The sequence below is a fragment of the Schistocerca americana genome, chromosome 2, assembly GCF_021461395.2.
Source record: "Schistocerca americana isolate TAMUIC-IGC-003095 chromosome 2, iqSchAmer2.1, whole genome shotgun sequence".
Taxonomy (NCBI): Eukaryota; Metazoa; Arthropoda; class Insecta; order Orthoptera; family Acrididae; genus Schistocerca; species Schistocerca americana.
In genome coordinates this window covers 869,746,616-869,772,133 of record NC_060120.1, presented here as the reverse complement: position 1 = coordinate 869,772,133, position 25,518 = coordinate 869,746,616, and the positions used below count along the sequence as shown (strand labels likewise).

The window sequence follows — 25,518 nt, the reverse complement described above, 5'->3', positions numbered from 1 at the left end:
AATTGTTCCATTACACAGCATATTTCATATGTTACCAGTTTAAAGTATATCCTTTTGTTTCAGCCAATGAACTGTTTATATATTGTTTTTAGAATAACAACTACTGTTTTACACTAATCTTTCTTTATTTTTATTTTTACATGTGAATAAATATAACCATCACAAATGTAGATATAGTAGTTTTATACAAAATGTTAAATTACTTTCTGTTATTCTTAATAGCATTGGTTATCTTTGTGCCCACCCCCACCCCAAAATATTCTTTTACGTCTGAAGCTTGCATCAGTGGCTTTTACCTAATATCTTTTACATCTTATGTGTTTTATTGCCTGATATCAAACAATGGAAAATCCGGGATAGAATATAACAATACCAGAGAAGGAAAGTTGCTACTCACCTTATAGTGGAGATGCTGAGTCATGATAGGCACAACAAAAAGATTCACACAATTAAAGCGTTTGGCCATTAAGGCCTTAGTGTGTGCATGTGTTTGTGTGTCTTCTGCTGACACACACTAACATAAACACAACTTGCACACACATATGCAGTCTCAGAGCACTGAAACCACACTGCAAACAGCAGCACCAGTGCATGATGGGAGTGGCAACAGGGTGGAGGTAAGGAGGAGGCTGGGGCCCGGAAGGGGAGGGATAGTATGGTGGGAGTGGCCGATAGTGAAGTGTTGCAGCTTAGACAGAGGACAGTAGAGAAATTGTGGAGGGGGAGGGGGTAATGGAAAAGAAAGAAATAAAAAGAAAGAAATTAAGACTGGGTGTGGCGGTGAAATGACAGCTGTGTAGTGCTGGAATGGGAACAGGGAGGGGGTTGGATGGGTGAGGACAGTGACTGACGAAGGTTGAGGCCAGGGTGATTATGGGAACATAGGATGTATTGGAGGGAAAATTCCCATCTGCACAATTCAGAAAAGCTGGTGTTGGTGGGAATGATCCATATGGTACAGGCTGTGAAGCGGTCATTGAGATGAGGGATATCATGTTTGGCAGCGTGTTCAGCAACAGGGTGGCCCACTTGTTTTTTGGCCACAGTTTGTCAGTGGCCATTCATGTGGACAGACAGCTTGTTGGTTGTCATGCCTACATAGAATGCAGCACAGTGGTTGCAGCTTAGCTTGTAAATCACATGAATGGTTTGACAGGTAGCCCTGCCTTTGATGGGATAGATGATGTTAGTGACCGGACTGGAGTAGGGGGTGGTAGGAGGATGTATGGGACAGGTCTTGCATCTAGGTTTATTACAGTAGTATGAGCCATGAGGTAAGGGATTGGGAGCAGGGGTTGTGTAAGGATGGATGAGTATATTGTGTGGGTTTGGTTGACGGCAGAATACCACGGTAGGAGGGGTGGGAAGGATAGTGGGCAGGGCATTTCTCATTTCAGGGCATGGCGAGAGGTATTTGAAACCCTGGTGGAGAATGTAATTCAGTTGCTCCAGTCCTGGATGGTGCTGAATTATAGGGGAATGCTCCTCTGTAGCTGGAATGTGGGAAATTGGGAGGTGGTGGGAGACTGGAAAGATAAGGTACGGGAGATTTGTTTTTGTACAAGGATGGGAGGATAATTAGGTCAGGTATATTTTGAGAGGGACTGCTCATCACTGTGGATGCGACGACCATGAATGGCTAGGCTGTATGGAAGGGACTTCTTGGTATGGATTGGGTGGCAGCTGTCGAAATGGAGGTATTGCTGGTGGTTAGTAGGTTTGATATAGATGGAGGTACTGATGTAGCCATCTCTGAGGTGAAGGTCAACATCTAGGAAGGTGGCTTGTTGGGTTGAGTAGGCCCAGGTGAAGCAAATGGGGGAGAAGTTGTTGAGTTTCTGGAGGAATGTGAATAAGGTGTCCTCACCTTCAATTCAGATAGCAAAGAAGTCCTCAATGAATCTGAACCAGGTGAGGGTTTTAGGATTCTGGGTTTTTAGGAAGGCTTCCTCTAGATGGCCCATGAATAGGTCAGCATAGGATGGTGCCATGCAGGTGCCCATAGCCTTACCGCGGGTTTGTTTGTAGGTAATGCCTTCAAAGGAGAAGTAATTGTGGGTGGGGATATAGTTGGTCATGGAGACTAGAAAGAAGGTTGTTGGTCTGGAATCCATAGGGTGCCTGGAAAGGTAGTGTTCGATAGTAGTAAGGTCATGGGCATTAGGAATGTTAGTGTACAGGGAGGTGGAATCAATAGTGACGAGCAGGGCACCGTGTGGTAAAGGGACAGAAACTGTGGAGAGTCGGTCGAGGAAATGGTTGGTATCTTTTATATAGGAGGGTAAGTTCCAGGAAATAGGTTGAAGTTGTTGGTCTAAGAGAGCAGAGATTCTCTGTGTGTGAATCTTTTTGTTGTGCATATCACAACTCAGCATCTCTGTTATATGGCGAGTAGCAACTTTCCTTCTCTGGTATTGTTGTTACCTGATATGTTAAATAGCTGCAGATGTAGACATGGGTGCATATACTTCTAATGGTTACTTAAATGTATATGTCTTCAAAGTGTGACTATGTTCTCCAGTCCTTTTACAAACTCTTGATTATCCCATGTATTTATAGCAGTTATGTAAAAGTGTCTGGAATACATGTAAATGTGTTTCAAATATTTATAAATATTTGATAATTGATTACCCCTGCACCCTCCCTCTCCCCAATTACCAAACTACTCAAACTATCCATTTCTTTCCCACCTACACCTTTCTCATTCAAATCCTCCCCTCCACCATTCACCAATCAAAAGTCTTTAAGTAATTCACTTCCTCTCCTAAACACCTATTCAAAAATGTATCACAGTGTACCATTCATTGAAACACAACATTATTAATTACATAACACAACATTGACGTTGACACTCACAGTGCTTAGTGCAGGTACTCGGGGTAATGGAACACATCCAGGTGCCGACATTGAGAGGACAAATGTAAACATAAGTAGAATGCACACCCGTCATTCCATCAACCATCATCAATTGAATAGTTGTGCGAGTAGAATGTACACCAACAAAGAGAAGGTAGAAATACTACTCATCTATAGGGAATGTAAGTTAGCAGAACAGTAATTTCAATTCCGTTTCCTTATGTACAGGTACATTTAGAAGAGTAGTTTAGTCCTTTTAAATACTATTGTCTAGAGTAGGCATACAGTAAAGGCTGTCCTTCCTACAAACTGCATCGACATAATGTTTCTTTTATTGTTGTTGTTGTTGTTGTTGAAGGTTAGCAAAATGCTACACAGGCAGTGGAACTGTACAAAGAGCAATATCCTGACAAGAACCCACCTTCCCAATGGATGTTTTCTCATCTTGTTGCGATGCTTCAGGAAATGGAAAATTTCAACCCACGACAATGCAATCGTCATAGCACTCGCACAGACGAAGCTGCCGAAGTTACTGTTCTCTCTTCTGTTGCTATGAATCCACGTGTGAGCACATGACAGCTTAAACACGAGATTTGCATTTCTAAAACCAGTGTACATCGTATTCTTACATGTCATCGGTTCCATCCTTACCATGTACATCTACGTCAAGAGTTGCATGGGAATGATTTCCAGAATCGTGTACAGTTCTGTCAGTGAGCACAGCAGCAAATCCTCGCCAATCCAAACTTCTTCTCCAATGTTCAATTTAATGATGAATGTTCCTTATCAAAAAAAGGACAGGTAAATACACGGAACATGCATTATTGCTCCAGCGACAACCCATAATGGCTTAGACAGGTGGAACATCAGCATCAATGGAGAGTTAACATGTGGTGTGGGATGCTTGGTACTAAAATTATCGGCCCTTATTTCATCAATGGTAGTCTATATGGCACAGCGTATGCCAACTTCCTCGGATGAATTCTTCCTCCTTTTCTGGATGAAGTGCCACCACGAATGAGAATGCTTGTATGGTATCAACACGATGGATGTCCAGCACATAATACCTTGCATGCATGATGTGTACTGAACTAAAGGTATCCTGCCAGATGGATTGATCAAGGAGGAACAGTTACTTGGCCTGCTAGGTCTCCTGATTTAAATCCTCTGGACTTTTTTCTTTGGGGATGCATTAAAGACGTTGTCTATTGCGATATTCCAACAACTCCAGAGGACATGCAGGATCATATTGTGCTTGCTTGTAATTCTCTTCAGCAGGCAACAATGGAAACAGTAAATAATTCTTTCATTCAACGAGTGCACCAGTGTATTGGTGTCCAGGGTCACCACTTTGAGCATCTTTGAATGTTCTTCTCCTGGGCAATGGAACAGGAGAGTAAAAGTCAATTTTGGTAATGTTTTTACTTGGTTTTCATTTGTTTTCTGACAACTCCAGCAAGTGGAAGAGTTTGTAATACTGGGCTCAAAGTCAATGTTGTGTTATGTAATTAATAATGTTGTGTTTCAGTGAATGGTACACTTTGATACATTTTTGAATAGGTCTTTAGGAGAGGAAATGAATTACCGAATAAAAAATGCAGGGTGCTATTTAAAAAAGTCATACCGCTGTTCATATCTTTGGAAAATACAAAGCTACAGCGAAGGCAATAGTGCTGATTGATGTCGCCGTGATGGCTAAAGAAGAACTGATTGAAACATTTTGTAATTTGCAACTGGACAAATAGTTATTTAGGGTGGTCAAGCTAAATGAGACACCCTGTATATATATGCTCTGAAATTATAGATGCAACTTCCACAAAAATTATCTAGTATTATTCTGTCCTACAGCTAGTCTCATATGTCACCATTAAAAAAAATTTGACCTACTGATTTAACCACTGAACTTCTAAGAATTGTTTTTGGAATAACTGGAGAGATATTGTTTTACTCTTCAGAAAATACTTTGTTGTACATTTTTCTTCCGGAATTGTAACATTTTCTTAATGGGCGTGTGAACTGTGGTGGATGTGTTAAGCACATTCTCAAGCAGTTTTAAATGCATGTTATAGAAAGGGTTACACATATTTTATTAATACTTCATTAAGTTCCATAACATGGACTTTACAGAAGTTTTATTTGTATTTGTCAGATAGTATGGATCTGAGTCCAGTAACCTTATGAATTTTGCCACCCCACCCTCTTTTGGGCACCCACTTCTTCAAACTACCCCTCCTCTCAATTTCCCCCTCCCTTGCCACCCACACCACACTGCCCCTATTGACTTTGAATAATGTCTCATATTCTGTTGGCTCCTCAGCTGCATCCATGTTCCTTCCCACTCCCCACCATTTTATCACCCTTGCATTGTGGTTTCCTTGGCTAATTGTGCTGGTGTGAGGGAATTTGGGGAGCATTTGCATACTGCTGTTGCAGTTTGTAACAATACATATTACTACTCACCTACATAGCCTGCCCTATTTTACATAAAGAACTTATTACAAAGAGTCGTGCTTCGGTAGCTCAGCTGTTAGAGCACTTGCCCGCGAAAGGCAAAGGTTCCGAGTTCGAGTCTTGGTCGGGCACACAGTTTTAATCTGCCAGGAAGTTTCAAAAAATTCTATGTTGTTAAAAATATGAGAATATTATGATAAGACACTTCGCAATGTTTACATGTGAATTTTAATAGTGGATCTTGTGGCATTTATTATGTTCTCTAGTGCTGGTGTGTTTCACCATACTTGACACAAGGTGTAGTGCCACCTTCACTTTAGCTAGTTGAATGTGAGGTATGTTAGTAATGGTTACCTGTAATAATAGTTATGAGCTGGACCTGCTAGTCAGTTCCAACTTGACTTCTTGCTGTGCTCAGTAACTTTTTTCCTAAGTGCGAGTGCAACAACAATTGCAGTTCACAAGCATATAACAAAAGCTTCTAGTCTGGACCTTCTCCCAAATTCACCCAGTCTCTTTCGTGTCTTTACTATTATTGACATTATTGGAAAGGTCTGCTTGTGTATTCTGTGGTGGCCCTTCCACACCTCCTTCAGCTATGGCAGCATGGAATAGTGCACTCCTTCAGCAAAAGCAAATGCTTGCCCACTGCTCTGACTGGACGCCCAGGTTTCACCTTATCTCACTTGACTCTCTACAAAGAGACACATCTTGTCAGTGTACCATTTTTCCAACATCAATCAAAGCTATTATAGTATTTTCTTTCTGTATTTTGTTCATGTGGCTATGCTTCATAGTTTGAAAAACATAATGGTGTGCCGTGGCCTTTCCCATGGAAACGTTATGGGTCATCACACACTCACCAATTGCAAATAGAGGATATTGCATTAACAACCCTTATACTTCTTTACATCAGTCAATCATACATTTGTCTTAGATACTATACTACTATGAATTCACTATTGAACTTCTCTCTAATCCTTAATAATACTCTGCATTTGTTTTAAGTATCTCCTTAACATTCTCAAATTTATTTAAGTTGAAAATTCATCATACCCACTTTTTTCTTTTTAATTACAATCTGTTGGTCAAAGGGAACTCTGGGTTCCAAAACCAATAAGATTCAAAATGGTATTTATACTTCTCATATAAGAATACTATGTTTCAATAAATGTCACATTGTACCTCGAATAAGGCAGATTTAGAAATGTTCCAGAACTGAAACCTTACTTTTTAGGACCAAACCTCAGAACACAGTACAGTTGACACAGTGAATCTCAAAAAAAGGTGTCATAATTCCCTTACTACTGTTACATCATACTTTCTTCAGTCTGAAGGAAAACTCATTTCAAATCAAACATTTGCCCACCACTAAGCATTCTCCACTGTACAGTATTTTCAGGGATTGTTACTCTTTCCCCCTTGTATACAAACTTGATGGGACATACACCCTTCAGCTCCTTTTCCCATCACACTGAAAAATATGGTTTGGGCATCTATCTGTTCTTTTCCACCCTAAGGTATTGCTTTTCAACATTTTTGTCACATCTCCAGGTGCCTTCCTATACCAGACCTTTTGAATTCCAGCTCTCTTCACTGTACACTTTGTTTGTGTCTTCCTTTTGATTATCAATGTCTCCTAAACTTCACTATGGTACATTCTCTTACCATCTCCCCACTTGAAACTGTTCAAATTCTTGAAAATTCCCTTCTTCTGCTATCATTCATTATAACGGTCGTCATATGCAGCATTTGTCATGCTCCCTGGTGCTGCTATGCTTCACTGTACTTGACACCAGATGTAACACTGCTTACTCTTAGCTGGTTGAATGTACAATATGTTAACACTGGATTAACAGTTTCCAATAATAGTGGTGGTGGTGGTGATTTGCTGGCCAGCTAAACACATTCAGCTTGACTTCTTGTCAAGTTCTATAGCTCCTTTTCCAAAGTGCTTCAATGATTACAGTTCACAATCACGTAACAATAACTTTCTGCCAAAATCAACTGGTATCTTTCATGTTTTTACTGTTATTGACATTCTTGAAGAGGTCTGCTTGTATATTTTATGGTGGCCCCTCCAGAGCAACTTGAGCTAGATGTAGCATAAAATAGTGCACTCCAGAAGCAACTGTACATGCCCGCTCGCTGTTCAGGCTGCACATCCAGGTAGTGCCTTATCTCTGATCATTGTACTATTTTTATAATGCCTTCATGCAGCAGTCCTTCATGCTTTTAAGAGTGTAACGATGTGCCATGGCCCTTCCCATGGAAATGTTATGGGACACCATAACCTCCATGTCACAAAATGTAAATTACGTTATGTACCAATGTAAGCAAAATGAACAGTTCAGCTACCTTGTCCCCTAACACACCACAGATTGCATTATGCGGACTGTGATATGTCTCAGGTGATCTTTGGAAGAATTTTTTGTGGGTCCATGTCAGGTGTTGCAATATTATGAAAAGGAAAGTTGACACTCACCTTATAATGGAGCTGCTGAGTCACAACAAAAGACAGTTCTAAATAAAGCTTTCGGCCCTTAAGGCCTTCATCAAAAATTGACCACACACACACACACACACACACACACACACAGCTACTTTTGATGGAGGCCTTATGGGCTGAAAGCTTTATTTGGAACAGTCTTTTTGTTGTGCCTATCTGCACCTCAGAATCTCCATTATATGGAGAGCAGCAACTTTCCTTTTCATAATATTGTTACATTTCACCCTGGATTTTCCATGTCAGCTGTTATTCAGACACAATAGTGTGGCGACTGCTTGTATATTGGTTAGCAGTTTCATATAAGACCTGTGCTGTACAGTCTAGAAATGAAAGTCTGTAATATATTTAGGTCCTTTACAGATGTTCTCACTGGTCTGCATGACTAGATATGCTTTTTCTACTAGGACTTGTATTTCATACCAGTCTGATGTCTTTTGACATGTAAATAAGTTCATGTTTGTGCTGTTTCTTGCTTTAGTGATTTATGCTTCTATTGTTTATTCCAGCTTTTGTATTAGAAAATGGCCTAAGGCTGAAATCTGGAGCGTATAACAATAAAATAAAAATTAATGCAGTCATATGGTAGCAGCATTATTTAAAAACAATTATCAGAAAGAATATGGTTAAATATACAATCCTGTGACTTCCTAGTCTGCAAGAATGAGCAAAAATTGCTGTTCACTGGATTTTGTTAAAAAATTGCTTCAATTTGATACCAAGTAAAGTCTACTCAGACTGTGAAAATTTTATTGAAATTCGGACCCTTCATTAAATTGATTAAATTGAGTGTGAAATAATTAATACATGACTGCCATGAATTTTAAATACATTACCAGTTTCTTAAGTTGCTGTGATTCCTGTTTCTTTTTTTCAGTATTTCTGGCATTTATCCCCCAAGAGCCTCAAATTTTAGCATGTATGGTGCAAGCAAACATGCAGTTCAGGTACTGACAGAGGGCTTATTAAAGGATTTAGTTGAAAGAAACTCTGGAATCAGAGTTACGGTACAGTATTCAGTTCCAAACTTTCTTTTATAGTTAAATGGTCAACCATTATAGAAAAACATTGAGTATTAAATTTTGGACACTGAAAAATCACACACAGAATAAAACATAATATTTAAATGTTAAAATTTTACCTTGCATAGTACACAAAACATAACTGTAACAAAGTTTTGTGCTCATCATTTTCACAGCAGCTGTATATAAATTACCATAGTTCAAAAGAAAAATGCCATTTGCATGCTACACATTTAGTTATAAAAATGTTAGTGAATTGTTTTAAATTTATACCGGTAACCTATTTGTGCAAGTTGCCAAGTATGTTAAAAGTTGTGATAAGGTGAAAAATTTCGAAACTGAAAAATTGTGTAGAGCAACATATAGAAGCACGTGCCTCTGAGCTTAAACTAAATAATGATAATTTTATAATTGTAACTGTGTCTAGATCCCAATTGTGAAATTTTCAACTATTTCTCAATTACTTGGATTCCTTGCTGTTGTGCTCTCTGTCAGGCAGAGGGTAGCAAATTATTATTTGTGGTCTTTTCAGTGTAGATTTCCTGAAAGCTACTGTTGGCGTCAATGATCTTGAAGTATTGCTCTATTCATTCAATATGATATTTCCCCCCAGGGGGTCCACAACTCTTTTGTGAATACATGCGTAGCGAGCACAGGATGCCGAGCTAATGTGGCCCTCCTTCCTTCCCATGCTGCATAGCTTCCTTTTCCACATCCTTCCCCATCCCCCATCTTCGCCCCCCTCCCTCCACCTCTTTCCTTCCCTTTCTCCCCCTCTGGGAGTATGTTTTGTGACTACGTCTGGAGATGGACGCTTGAAAATGTAACACATTCTTCGCTTTCTCTGCTGGCAAGTCTTTGTCCTTCCTTTGTCCTTCTCTTTTCCTTTCCTCTTCTCTTTACCCTTTTCTCCGCTGCGGTGTTTGAGACCTCTGAAGGCCGACCCATGCACTCCCATGCATAGCCGGTGACGGGGTAACGCGTAATTCCCCGCCCCGGGTAGACAGGTAGGACACGTACGTACCCCCTGGTAATGGCCAGGGGAAGGGAGGGGTGATTACCCGAGCTGATACCTTCTGAAAGTGCTGATTGGTTTCTTGGGAGGTGTGGCCTGAGGTGTGAACAATCACCTAAGGTGAGAGTGGCCTCAGAGAGGGCCCCCACAAGGAAGGAGTGCACCATCGGAGACGCTGGTAATCATGGGGGATACTTCCGCAATGGTTTCCTCATCATCTACTATGTCTGCTCACAAGCATAAGTTCAATGAGTCTCAGCCACAGACAGTTCTTCCATCGTTGCCACAGTTCCTTGTTGTTTCTCAGTCTGACAAAGGTCACGACTTCTCCATGGTGAACCCTTTCATTATTCAGAAAGGTGTCGCTGCAATTGCAGGTCCTGTAAAGTCTTGTTCCAGAATATGAAATGGCATCTTGTTGTTAGAAACAGTCAGTGCCTTCCAGGCACAAAAATTCGTGCGTACTTCACTGCTACACACCTTCCCTGTCTGGGTGGAAGCGCACCGCAATTTAAGTTCATTACGTGGGGTAATTTATACACGCTCCCTCAACAGATTGTCCGACCAGGAAATTGAAAACTACTTGTTTGACCAGGGCGTCAAGGCTGTTCGAATCATGAAAAGGGTTGACATGAACGTCGTTCCAGCCCACACTGTCTTCTTGACATTTGACAGAGTTCAACTCCCATCGAACATAAAAGCAGCTAGTAGATAATTTCCGTTCACCCTTATGTCGCAAATCCTACGGGTTGCTATTGGTGTCAGCGGTTCAATCATACCAGCCAGTCCTGTTCCAATCCGGCCAAATGCGTTACATGTGGCAAGGATGCCCATGAGGGTGCTTGTCCACCTCCATCCCCTCGTTGCATTAACTGTATGGGTGACCATGCTGCTTCCTCTAGAGATTGCCCCATTTTTAAAGATGAACGGCTCATTGAGGAAATCAGAGTGAAGGAAAAGGTCTCGACCTTTGCTTGAAAGTTATTCGTCAGTCGAAAGCCCACTGTGCCTCACATAGGTAAATACAGCACTGTCCTTGCCTCTCCTCGGCCAACAAAGGAGGCAGCCAGTCAGACTTGTGATCTCACCTTTAGTGCCACAGTCATCAGATTGGCCAGTGCAAAGATCGCCCGTTCAACCTACCCACTCTCACCTGCTCGCTCTATGGCTCACCCTTCATCGGGTTCTCCTAAATCTTGAGCCCCAAAATCTCACACCCAGACTTCCAAAAAAGAGCCTACTCGTGAAGATTTTTTACGTACCCCAACTTCACAACCATCGGTTCCTCCTTCACCTCAACATTCTGTTTTCAAAAAGGCTAATAAGCAACCCAGTTCCTCTCCTTTTCTGCCACGGCGTGTCTCATGTACAGCACCGCCAGGTTGTAACCGCCCTCAGCCGTCTTCTGTGTCGCTGAGGCGCACTGCTGGCAGCCGATCAACCGGCTGATTGCTGGTGGCAGGAGCTGCTCCCGAACAACCTATGGATCAGGATCTTCTGCCTTCGACTGAATGCCATTCCACACTGTCGGTCGCAAGCTCTGGGTAGTCATTGAGTTGAGGGCAACCTTGTTGAGATTCTTTCATTTTCTGTCCACCCTATGTCCATTATCCATTGGAATATCCGTGGAATTCGAGCCAATCAGGATGAATTGTCGATCCTGTTATGATCCTACGTGCCGGTCATCTTCTGCCTTCAGGAAACAAAGCTGCATCCCCATGATCGCTTTGTTTTCCCCCCCATTTTCAGTCAGTCCGATTTGATCTCCCCTCTGTTGAAGGCACTCCAGCACATGGAGGACTCGTGATTCTTCTCCATGATACTCTCCATTATCACCCGATCCCCTTAAACACTTCCTTCCAAGCTGTCGCTGTCCGTCTTTCCCTTTCTGGATACACCTTCTCTCTTTGCGCTGTCTACATTCCATCGTCCACACCAATGGCACGAGCTGATCTCCTTCATCTTCTTGGTCAGCTTCCACCCCCCCTATTTGCCGGTTGGGGACATCAATGCCCACCACCAGCTTTGAGGATCTGCGCATCCTTGTCCGAGCAGCTCACTATTGATAGACGACTTCCCCCAAGCAGATCTTGTTTGCCTCAACACTGGGGATCCTACATTTTTGTCTGCCTCCACGACAAATTTCTCTCTTTTGGACCTTTTGGTCAGTACTTTTCCGCTAGCTTGGCGCTTTGAATGGTTTGCTCTTGCTGATATATACTCGAGTGTCCTTTGATTGCAGCCACAACTGCCATATATGTGCCCAAGATGCTGGAAGTTTGCCCAAGTCGATTGGACACTTTTTTCGTCTCTCGCGACATTCGATGGCCGCCACTTTCCTAGTGTTGATGATGAGGTCACTCATATTACAGAAGTTATTCTTACAGCTGCAGAACGTTCAATACCTTGCACCTCCGAATTGCCCCAGTGCCCCCCAGTTACTTGGTGGAACGAGGCATGCTGCGATGCAATACGTGAGCAGCAATGTGCTCTTCACGTTTTACGACACCATCAAACTTTGGCCAACTGTATCCGCTATAAGCAGTTCCATGCGTGATGCCGTCATGTCATCCGCAATAGCAAGAAGGCAAGCTGGGACTTCTTTACTAGCTCATTTAACACCTTTACTTCCTCCTCAGAAGTTTGGAGTCGGATTCGGCGGTTATGTGGAGCGCCTAGTTTCTCCCCGATCTCTGTGCTCACCATCGCGCATGATACATTAGTGGACCCCGTCGCGATTTCTAACTCATTGGGTCAACACTTTGCTGATATTTCGAGCTCTCAAATTACCCGCCAATGTTTCTCCCAAAGAAACGTGCAGCGGAAGTGCAACCTCTTGCCATCTCCTCTCAAAATCGCGAAAGCTACAATACTGTTTTCTCCATGTGGGAACTCCAACATGCACTCTCTTCTTCTCGCTCTTCTGCCCCAGGACCGGATGGTATACACATACAAATGTTGCTGCATTTATCATACCATAGTCTGCGTTACCTCCTTCGCCTTTATAATCGAATTTGGACCAACAGTACATTTCCCACTCGATGGTGGGAAGCTATCATTGTTCCCGTTCCAAAACCTGGAAAGGACAAACATCTCCCCTCTAGCTATTGCCCCATTTCTCTCACCAGTAGTGTATGTAAGGTTTTGGAGCGTATGGTGAACTGCCGTTTAGCCTGGTGGCTGGAGTCCCGCAGTCTTTTAACACCTGCCCAGTGTGGTTTCCGAAAGCATCTTTCTGCAGTTGACCATCTTGTTGCTCTCTCCACTTATGTCATGAACAATTTCCTCCATAAACGCTAAACAGTAGCGATATTTTTCGATCTGGAGAGAGCATACGATACCTGTTGGAGGACAGTCATCTTCCGCACACTGTTCTTTTGGGGGTTTCGAGGTCGGCTGCCCCTTTTTCTTCATGAATTTATGGAAGAGTGCACATTTAAAGTGTGGGTGAACAACACTACTCTCTCCCGTACCTTCTCCCAAGGGCTCCATGCTAAGTGTTGTACTGTTTACCATTGCCATATTGTCAACATGGCGGCTAGTGTAAAAATTCGTTGTGCTTGTCCGAGAAAAAGTGTGAATTTTGCCGTGAAAAAGAAAAATTGTGACAGTTGTAAGGATGAAATTACAAAGCTTAGCGAACGGGTGGCTAGTTTACAATTTATTATCAGTTCCTTGAAGATGGATATCAAGAAACTTAAAGAAGAAAAAAGTGAACGGAACATGAAAAACTCGCGCCATGAAAGTACGAATATGTCGGAGAATTGGACGGAAGTGAAGTACAAAAGACGCAAACAGATAATACAAGATACAGAAAACGGCGAAAGAAACATAAATATAGTGAACGAAAATTACTTTCAAGCACTTTCGACTACGGATTGTGAAAGTGAAGTTAACAGTGCGAGTGTACCATGTGGAAAACCAAACGACTTTGTGAATAAGGTAAAACATGGAATATTTCAGCAGCAGTTAAGTAAAAGATCATATGCAAAAGTGCTCACGAAAAATCTTCTACCGCTAAGCTGCTCTACTGAGACAATATCGACATGTGTTAGCAAACAAGACACAATAAATAGTACCAAACAAGACTTCGCTTACTGCAAAGGTAGGCAGGAAACAGGCAATCTCGGAACAGTAAGTACCGGTAAAATTGAACTGTATGCTGACAGCCAAGGACGAAATACAGCCGCTGAATTTCGGCGTACAAGTAGTCAGAATTTTAGTTTTAACTGTACAATAAAACCAGGAGCAAAATTCAGTGCTGCTACGTCAATGAGTCAAGAAAAAATTTCCTCATTGAGCAAAAAGGACTTTTCCATCTTCCTGGCGGGATCAAATGATATAGCTAGGAACGAAAAAAACGATCTCTTAATCTCGCTAAAAAGAAAACTGTATGAGCTGAGAGGAACAAATGTTATTGTTTTTTCAGTGCCACACCGTTACGACTTGATGGAATGGTCCTGTGTAAACAAAGAAATTGAAACTGCAAATAAAGAGATGCAAAATATTTGCAAGCGGTTTGAAAATGTAACATTTGTGAACATCAGCAATTTAGGGAAAAGATTTCACACAGCACATGGTTCCCATCTAAATGTACTTGGAAAAAACGTAATAGTAACAAAAATTTTAGAACTTGTAAATAAAATCTCAAATGTGCAGTGTGATGATAGAAAAGTCATACCTCTCATGGACAGGAAGTGTGTGTATCCTGTAGAATCCAATGTGAAATCTGATGTCAGTGAAGCTACACCCCTCCAAGACAAATGTGAAATTTTATTAATGCAAGTGAACACTCCAAATGTTAACAATTCACAGAAAGGCACAGCAGTTATAGAACAACAAACACCAGAAATAAGTGAAACAGCAGGAGCACCATCATTATCAGCAGAAGCAGCAGCAGCAGCAGAACCAACAACGACTGGAGCAGCAACACAGCAATGCTTAAGGAGGAGCCAAAGGAAAAATACATCTGTGTCATTCAGTGATAATTTTTTATGGTTTCAAGCCAAGAAGAAAATAAAAATGTGAAAAACCAGCCTGCTAATTCACAGATAAGTCACAACAACATCCTATTTTTAAACATTCAGGGTCTTGAAAATAAAGTTGAAATTCTGGAGGAGTCATTGCCACAGAATAAGTATTCTTTCTTATGTCTATCAGAACATTGGCTTAAACCGGAACAAATACAATACTATGTACCAGAAGGTTATAAATATGGAAACAGTTTTTGCAGATGTCAGTACCGCAATGGTGGTACTGTTATCTATGTTTCAAATGAAATAGAGTGTAGAGAACTAGATCTTAGTTGGGCATGTGTAGAGAAACACTTTGAAATTACTGGGATCATATGTGATATGATGAAAATTATCATAGTATGTATCTACCATTCCCCTGACTCAGATGATAAAACTTTTTTAGATAATTTAGACAGTGTACTCTGCTACATAACGAAATGGAAACAGTATGTAACTGTAATTGGGGGAGACTTTAATTCAAGCTTTGATGTAACATGTAACAAACCCAGTGTAAATAAGTTACTGAATATGCTAAGGCAGCACAACTTCCATCATGTAAATTCAGAACCAACAAGACTACAAGCGTGCTTGGATAATGCTTTTGTCAACTGTGCTCGTGATATGTACTCCACCAAGGTAAATGAATTTGTTTTCTCAGACCACTCCATGTTAACGGTAGAGTTAAGACATTTTATAAAAGGGGATGAGAGCAAGGCTGCACAAAAGTTAACAAAATCTAATACCTTAATATTAACAAAACACAATCTCATAAAACTAACACACCAGCTGAACATAACAAACTGGGACAAATTATTTCAAAACTGTGATTCCAGTGCCCAAACAGTTTATGAAACATTCCACAATTACTTAACAGATATTTTAAAAGCCCATCTTGTTCAAAAGAAATACCATAAAACAAGAAAGGGTAAATTTTGGTACACCAAAGAACTGGAGAATCTAAAAAATAAGCTACTGCTGTTGAAGCGCCTTGCCAAAGTAAACAATTTTAATGAAATTAAGGACCTCGAAAAAATCACTAAGAAACAGTATAAGAAAGAGTTGCAATTGGCGAAACTAAGATACAACACAAATTTCATAAGAAATAGTAAAAACCAATGCAAAACAGCCTGGTCAGTAATTAATACTATTAAAGGTGAAGTCAGAAACTTCGACAAGACAGTCCCAATACCAGCAGATACATTCAATAAATATTTTGTAAGCTGTGCTGATGATATCAAAAAGCTGATCAGTAAACCCAATGTAACATGTATAGATTATCTGAAGAGAGCAAACCTAAATCATAATAGGGCCAGATCATCATTGAAACACTTCAAAGAGGTATGCCAACATGAAGTTCTTAAAATAGTCAAAGAAATGAAAAATTCATACAGTACAGATATTTTTAATATGTCAAACAATCTATTGAAAGAAATCATACATTACATTGCAGCACCATTAACATATGCTATAAACCTGGGTCTCATAGAAGGGTTTTTTCCTGATCCTCTCAAGCTATCCAAGGTAACTCCAGTCTTTAAGAAGGGTGTCAAATCAGATCCTGCAAACTACAGACCAATTTCACTAATTCCAGTACTAGGAAAAGTGTTTGAAGGCATAATATATAAGCAGATGTATGAGTACCTAGAACTAAATGGTATGTTAAGTGCATCACAGTTTGGTTACAGAAAAGGAAGTTCAGCTATACATGCCATAGAGCTCTTAGTCAGAGACATTCTAGCAGCATTTGAGGACCATGCGCACGCACAGGTAACCTTATGTGATCTGAGCAAAGCTTTTGACTGTGTTGACCACTCACTTCTGCTCTCTAAACTTGAGTACTATGGAATATGTGATAAAAGTTTAAAACTCATCAAATCATACCTCAATAAAAGGAACCAGGTGGTGAGTTCAGGAAGTCATCTGTCAAACATACTCGAGGTTCAACATGGAGTGCCACAGGGATCTAAATTGGGACCACTTCTTTTCCTTGTACACATAAATGACTTACCAGGAAATATAGATGTAAAGACATATATGTATGCAGATGACACAACTTTTCTATCTGTAAACCATGTACTTGATAACCTTGTAAGTGATATGAAATTGGCAAAAGAAAACGCAACATCATGGTTTAATGCCAATGGTCTGCTATTAAATGAGGAAAAGACCCAGAATATGTGGTTCAGTCTATCAAAGACTACAAAAATAGAAAAACAAAAGGCAAAGTTTTTAGGTATTGTACTTGACAACAGTCTAACATGGAACTCTCATGTTGATCACATAGTGGTTAGGTTGTCAAGAGTTATATATTTGTTGAAGAGACTGATGTGTTGTGTGACATTTGAGTACGTAAGGACAGCGTACTTCGCCTTTTTTCAATCTGTTTTAAGGTATGGGTTAATACTCTGGGGAAACAGCAGAAAAATAAATGAAATTATGGTGATCCAGAAGAAAGCAATCAGAGTAATGGCTAAGGTAGATAATAGAACACATTGTAAACCATTGTTCATTAAATATAGAATTTTAACAGTAATTAACTTATATATTCTTGACAGTGTTAACTACATACTTGCTGAACTACCTAACTTAAGTGTAACAAATGAAAGGCATGGCTACTATACAAGAACGTGTACTTCTCTGCTGTTGCCACAAAATAGATTAGCTAAAACTAACAATAGTCATAAGTATATGGCAATTAAAATATATAACAAATTGTCTAAAAATGGGTCAATCAAGCCTGACAAATTATTTAAAGATAATGTTCATAACTTCTTGTTAACTAATCCATTCTATTCATTAGAAGAATTTTTAGATATGCGCAATATCAACTTAAATATGTAAAAATTTATTTTGTAAAATTAATAGGTTAAGTGAACTGACGAAGTCTATTGCATGTAACAATGCTGAATGACTAATAAAGAATCTGAATCTGAATCTGAATAAATCCAATTATGGATTGTCTCCTTCCTGATGTCTCGGGTTCCCTCTTTGTGGACGATTTTGCGATCTACTACAGCTCTCAATGGACCAGCCTTCTTGAATGATGTCTTCAAGGATGTCTCTATCGCCTCCACTCTTGGAGCATCGAAACCGGCTTCCGCTTTTCTCCCGGTAAGACCATTTGTGTTAATTTTTGGCGTCGTACGGAGTTTCTTCCACCTTCCGTACATCTAAGCCCTGTCAACCTTCTGTTCACAGACGTCGCTAAATTCTTGGGTCTTATGTTTGACAGAAAGCTGTGCTGGTCCTACCACATTTCTTATCTTCTGGGTCGCTGTCTGCGATCCCTCAACATCCTCCATGTCCTGAATGGCACCTCCTGAGATGTGGACTGAGTAGTCCTTCTCCGTCTCTATCATGCCTTAGTGCACTCGAAATTGGACTATGGAAGCATAGTTTACTCCTCTGTTCGGCCGTCTATTCTTTGGCGTCTCGACTTTATCCACCACTGTGGATTATGTTTAGTGTCTGGAGCTTTTTACACCAGCCCTCTGGAAAGCCTTTATGCTGAGACTGCTGAACCTCCGCTGTCCAACTGGCGATCTGTCCTGAGTTGTTATGCTAGCCATCTGTCTTCCATGCCTGCAAATCCGGCCCATGACATTTTTTTCGACGCCTCCTTGGATTTAGGGTATGCTGGTCGCCCTTCCTCCCTACTACCACCAGGAGTCCGCTTCTGTCAACTGCTCTATTCTCTTTCCTTCCACTTTCCTAAAACTTTCTTGACAACTTGGGGTACAGCACCACCTTAGCTCCAGCCCTGGACCTGCCTGCTCCATAACCTTTCTCAGTTTCCCAAGGATGGTACCCCTTCTCTTGTTTATTGTTGGGCATTTGCTGCTCTCTGTGCACAAATGAAGGCCACCACATTTATTTACACTGATGGCTCAACAACATCATTTGGTGTTGGGAGTGCCTATATTGTTGGCGACACCCCAAATCGATTTCGGCTTCCCGACCAGTGTTCCGTTTATACTGCGGAGCTTTACGCTGTTCTCCAGGCTGTCCAATACATCCGTCGCCATCAGTGGATACAGTATGTTATCTGCTCAGACTCTCTCAGCTCTCTCCTCAGTCTTCAAGCTCTCTACCCTGTCCACCCTCTGGTCCACCGGATTCAGGACTGCCTCCACTTGCTCCACTTGGGGGGTGTCTCTGTGGTGTTCCTCTGGATCCCAGGAATGTTGGTATCTGTGGAAATGAGGTGGCCGATATAGCAGCCAAGGCTGCAGTCTCTCTTCTTCGGCCAGCTATTCGCATGATTCCCATCACCGATCTACAGAGTGTTTTATGTCATCATGTTGCTCTTCTATGGCATGCACATTGGTCGACACTTCCCAATAATAAATTGTGGGACGTGAAAGCTCTTCCCTGTGCTTGGACCTCTTCCTCCTGAACTCATCGTCGGGAGGAGGTAATTTTAACTAGACTCCGGATAGGGCACTGTCTTTTTAGCCATGGGCATCTTTTAAGCGGCGATCCTCCCCCACTCTGTTCCCACTGTTCTCAACTGTGGATGGTGAGACACCTTTTACTTGAGTGCTCCTATTTTACTCCATTACGCGCCCGTCTACAGCCGTCACCTGATATATCTTCCATTTTAGCAGATGACACACGATCAGCTGATCACGTTCTTGAGTTCATTAGTGCCAGTGAGATGATGTCAGTAATCTGAAGCTCTTTTTGGGGGCAAACAACCGCCCTTCTATAGTGGTTTTTTGGGTTTTCTTTCTGTTTTTGGTTTCCCCACTTTTTGAGTTGTGCTCCCATTGCTGCTGGTTTCCGGTTTCGTTTTTTTAGCTTTTCCTAAGTCACAGACTGGGCGCTGATGACCATAGCAGTTTTGTGCCCTAAAACCATAGCAAACAAAAATTGATATTTGTTAATGATTTTCCTACTCAGACAGTACAGGAGAGCAGCATACTGATAGATAATTTACCTTGGTCTGAGAAAATATTTAGTCAAATAAACATTCATCCACTTATGAAAGGTCATTCTGATCATGATGCACAGCTAGTTACAGTACATGACATAGCTCCATACAGTAATGCAAAACAGTTCTACCGAATGGTATGTTCAGTTAACGATTTAATGATTGCGTATTTTAGGAAAAGCTTGCAGCAGTTATTTATTTATTTATTTTGATCAAACATTAACTTATCACAAAAAAAGTTATTTTTGTTCCAGTCCTGTGGATAAGTCAGAGCCTTACTAACTAGAGTTACATATTATTGTCTGGCATTATTATCTACACAACTTTTTCTAAATTTAGTTTGGAGAACAATGTTCTATATAGGGACTATGCATAAAAACAATTTACTGTTGTAGTATGTAGATTAAGGAGAGATGAGATGAGATGAGATGTGTACCAGAAACCTGATGCTAATTTAAAATATGACTTATTTCATCATACGTTTGTGAGTATTCCAGTAACTGGTAAAGGGAAAAGGGCATAACAGCAAGAAAGAGTAATGACCCAGAAATAGTCAAATATAATGAAAACTACTGTACTGTATTAAAGAATGTTATTAAAAATTTAGAAGCACGAATATTATGTCTGAGATTAGAAGCTCTGATTATAAAATTAAACCAACTTGAAATATTGTTTAAACAGGGCAACCAAGAACACAGGAAGATTTTATGACAATCAGCTGAATGAAAAGTTTATTAACAAAAAGTCAGAGCTTGAAAATATTTTAAATAATCATTTTTTAAATGTTGTGGAGAAAATAGGATCAAGATGTGAAAGGCAAAGCTATGTATTGAAGAGGGAATATCTATGCAATTTGATAAAATTGAAGTTCTTCATCTCCTGGAGTTGAGAAAATAATAAACTCACTCAAATGGAAAGGCTCATGTGGAACTGATGGAATCTCCAACTAAGTACTAAAAGCTTGTTTCCAAGAGATAAGTAGGATTCTCAGACATATATGTAACACCTCACTGGAACAGGGCATTTTTCCCAATAGAATGAAGTGTGCCATTGATACACCATTGCATAAAAAGGAGTATAGGTCTGATGCCAACAACTGCTGCCCAGTCTCACTTCTGACAGCTTTCTCCAAAATTCTTGGGCGCTGATAACCTTGTTGTTGTGCGCCCTAAAACTCTAATCATCATCATCATCATCCAAAATTCTTGAAAATGTAATGTATTCAAAAGTAGCTTCACATATTTGCAAAAAGAAAGTACTAACAAAATGCTGGTTGGTTTTCAGAACGGCTTTTCCTGCTGTTTTAGTAGAGTGTAGAAATGTAAGTGGACTTGGAACAAAAGATCTACATATCAGTCTGGTAATCACAATGACTGTATGTGGCACATAGTGATGTTGTCACTTGGCACGGCAAAGTGGAATTATGGAATGAAGTCAGGCCTCTATTGGTCTGTGTGGTGAGCTGGGCCCATAAGACAGCTTCATAAAACAATCTGTACATAGTTGTCAACCTTTTGCTTTCAGAGGCCCCATCATAGGCAGGCCGTGGTTTTCAACAGGGTCTATCCTATTCATTAGCGAAAAGCAACTCTAATGTATTGCAATCCCATAGATTAGTCTGGGTAATCAAATGAACATTAAGTGTTCATTTGATGACCTAACCATCTATCAGAGGCAAATCTAGCAAACAGTGTGTGTGTGTATGTGTGTGTGTGTGTGTGTGTGTGTGTGTGTGTGTGTCTGACCCCCACCCAATCACACCCCCCACACTTTCTTACCCCTCATCCTCACATAATCCTCAAATAACTTGTCAGAGATTAGCTGGGATTATATTTATTTCAGTGGCATTAAAGATCTTTATTAAAATGTAATGCTTGTAGAGTAATGTCTATCTGCTCAGTGTTTCAAAGTCAGTCCATGAGTGTGACTGAATGGGTGATGTGGATGCTAGTTTTCCTGTCATCTGTTAAGCAATTTTCAATAACAGTTTTATTGAATACTTCTCATTCATTGCAGTCAATATGCCCTGGGTTAGTAAAAACTGAGATCATGGATAACATGAAGCATGTAGATAAAGAAAAGGTCTACTCACAGCTACCACATCTGCAACCAGAACATGTTGCTAATGCTGTTGTGTTTGTTTTATCACAGCCGCCAATTGTCGAGGTGGGTTCTCTCATGTACATATGTATTTATTTATTATTTCTCACCTTTTCTTTTTTTAATTTAAAAATCTATAGAGAAATGCATAGTTCACAGTAATCTTACTAAAATTCCTTACTTCCCAGGTTCCTCTACTTGTAATAAAGCCTGTTGGACAGAGGAGTATTACTGAAGTGAAGTAAACAGTTGATCAAAGCTTCTTCAGAGACAGTGAAATGACAAATATCATCTTATTTGATGTTTTATTTCTATACTAATCACCTGTGCTAATACAATGCTTAGTTTTGTTGAAGTTCTGGAATATTATCATTACACTCCATTCACATGAAAAAACTGAACTCTACGGTCATCAGATTTGATACTGAAAGGCAGTGGTTGTCTACTAGATGCTGTTTACAAATTTGCTCTAAAAATAAAAACAAAAATGATAAATATTACACACTGAATTACATATTTTTGCTTGTGTAAACCAGTGACGTGTTTTCAGGGGTAATATACGCTACAGCACGTAGAAAGTAATGAAAGGATATTACTTTGGACTATTGGAAGGCTGTTAATACACACTAAAAGATGACATTGATGAACCTAAGTGCTGCATGAAATGAATGCAATTCTCTTTGCAGAAGTTTCACCATGGCACTAATTTATAGGAGACTTAAAATAACAATCAACCTTCAAGGAACAATTCAATACATGCTCTGCAAATGAGATATGGTGACAGTGATTAGCTGAGACTCGTACATGCATGGATCAACAGTGCAATTAAAAATGGTGTGTTATTGTGGAAGTTTCTATCAATCTAAGTAATAGTTGTTTGGAACAAACACAATAGGTAAAGTGGATTGCACATTGCAGGTTTAAATATGGTAATTATGTAGTGGAGGTAACTTCACAAATTAAAATGTATAATATGGAATTTTACAAAATATTTGGCTGCTAAATAAGGATAAGTAAATTTACACCTTCATCCACACTTAGTAAAAAAAAGTATTGTGGGGTAACAATGGACTTTTTAATGGCCTAAATTGGTGCATTATAACTAAAATGACAAACAAATATACATTTTATTCCTTCCTTTTAATTTAGATTTTATATAGATAAACAGTGAGAGTCATGTTTATTTCGTGAACAGTTACACACATCAAAACACTGTTTTCAGCAAATGTTAGAACGCTGAGGGACATGTGTGTTTTTGTTTGGTTAGTGTTTTTAGCACTGTTATCAACTGAGATATTAAAGTAAGCACATTTTTTTTTAAAAATGGAACCATACATTTTTATAACAGCATTTGATAGCTCTTGAAGACAAATACATTTACACAGCATTTGTTGATGTTGAAACCTGCCAGAAAAAAGAACAACCACCAGGAAATGTCCTAAAATTGGAGAGCATGGTAATTGGAATTGGCGTTAGTGATGCAAACACCACCAAGCGGAACTCTCATGCTATGCTGTGTCAGAATGTCAAAACATTTGCCTACTTACTTGTCTGGACTGGAGGCCACTCATTTCTGCTTCAACATTCATCGTGTGCTGACATGTACACCAATGAAGAAAAGTTTGGTATGCTACTTTTATTTGATGAATGTTAAAGGAATGCCATGCAAACAGCACAGCAGTATGGTACTATCTATTTGGATCTCCAGTGTCCAACTTGTCAGGCAATGGCACACATTAAGATGCTAGTGTGGTCAGGCTGCTTGAACATCAAAAGAGGACAAGAACAAAGACTGCAACTGCCAAAGAGCACAAAGAAGCTGTTCTAGCTATGGCACTGATGAATCCACATAGTGGTATGAGAATTGACCAACAAATGTGGAATTAGACATACTAGTGTCATTTTCATCCTTCAGTGACAGAATTTCCTTCCCTATCATCTGCCACTACATCCGGCACTCAACGACTGTGATTTTGAATATTGTACAGAATTTTGTTGGTTTGCCCTTCAGCAGCTGAGAGATGAACCTACATTTTTGAAACATGTGTTCTTTACCGATGAAGCAATGTTTAATATCACCACTAATGTAAAATTGCATAATGTGCACTACTGGGCAGCCAAAAATCCACATTGGCCTCATCAGCTGCATCATAAATGGCCTTGGAGCATAAACGTATGGTGTGACATAATAGAAAATTACATTGTGCGACCTTATGTCATCTCAGGAGTTCGAAATGGACATTTGTACACACATTTTTGATAAACATTCTGCTGGTTCTTATAGAAGAGATACCACTGGATATTAGACAGTGTATGTGGTTAAAACATGATAGTTTTCCAGCTTATTCGCTGTATGTTGCAACACAAATACTGAATGAGAAATTTCCTGGATGTTGAACAGGACAAAATTCTGTTGTTAAAATACCTGTGAGGCCCCACAATTTGACTGCTCTCGATTTCTCTCATGGGGAAGCACTGAAAGATGCAGTCTATGATGAAGCCCTAATTACTCCAGATGATATGTCATTCAATCACTATTGCATGCTCTACCATACTATCCACTGTAATTACATCTGTTCATAATTGTTTTGAACGGTGATTGCAAATGTGCCTTTCAGTCCATGGTCAACAGTTTGAACACATGCCTAAAGGACAAAATGATTTTTTTGGAAGAAGAAATTTATTGTTACCAAATCATTGTTAGTAAATTGTTCATTTTACTTACATATGTACAAAACTGCAGTGTCAAATAAGTCAACAGTGTATATTGCACATAGCTGGTAACACTGTCATTATGTGCTTACATTCAGCATGAAATCATGTTTTGTTAAACAGTTATTTATTTTGCAGAATACAGGTGGTCATCAAATTATTTTTAATAACATATTTATTTCAATGAATGTATACCATATGATATAATATAGAGCAGTGTAGGTATAGACAATTATTTGACAGCATTTATTTTACTGTTAAGAAGCACACAGCAACATACAGGAAAATAAAGTCATGTCTTCCTTCTAACAGTTAGATATTTAATACAGTAGTTGCTTTTTGCAGCATATAAGACATCTTTATTTTTGAAGAATGAACAGTTGATTTCTCTGTTTCAGATCATGTAAATCTGGGAGGATACTCAAATGTGAAACAGTTTTCCTAAGCCCTTTGTGATATGCTGGAGTCTAGCGTATCTCATATTTCCACATATAGTATTCATTAGTGAACCTGCATCTACGTCATAAGTAGGTTCAAGGGGAAATAAAGCTTTTGTTCTCATAATGTAGACCTACTTTACAGTATCCAAGTATGCAGCTTGGTCAAAGATGCCTACTTGGCAGTGTTCACACTGCAAATGTCATTTCTGGCCATCATGCTTTCACATTCTAGAACATTTCCGAAATTTTTTCACGACAGGCTTCAACATCAACATTAACAAATGCTGTATCACTGTAATTGTCTTCTCAAGAGATTTTGAATACAGTTATAAAAGTATATGGTTCTATTAAGAAAACCGTACTTACCTCAATATCTCAGTTGATACCATTGCTGAAAACATTAACCAAACAAAAACGTATGTGCCCCTTGATGTTCTAACATTTGTCGAAAAGTGTGTGTGTGTGTGT

The 25,518-nt window shown here is 39.8% G+C and overlaps 1 protein-coding gene across 1 annotated transcript in view; it reads left to right on the top strand.

The window, feature by feature from the left end:
* The window catches only part of LOC124595432 (farnesol dehydrogenase-like), a 72,197-nt gene extending 49,799 nt beyond the window's left edge, over positions 1 to 22,398 (top strand). The window contains exons 4-6 of the mRNA XM_047134173.1: positions 8,691 to 8,820; positions 21,815 to 21,964; positions 22,087 to 22,398. Of these exons, the coding sequence (XP_046990129.1) occupies positions 8,691 to 8,820; positions 21,815 to 21,964; positions 22,087 to 22,143 (337 nt within the window). The 3' untranslated portion in view covers positions 22,144 to 22,398. The remainder of the gene's footprint in view (positions 1 to 8,690; positions 8,821 to 21,814; positions 21,965 to 22,086) is intronic.
* Positions 22,399 to 25,518: the final 3,120 nt, after the last annotated feature.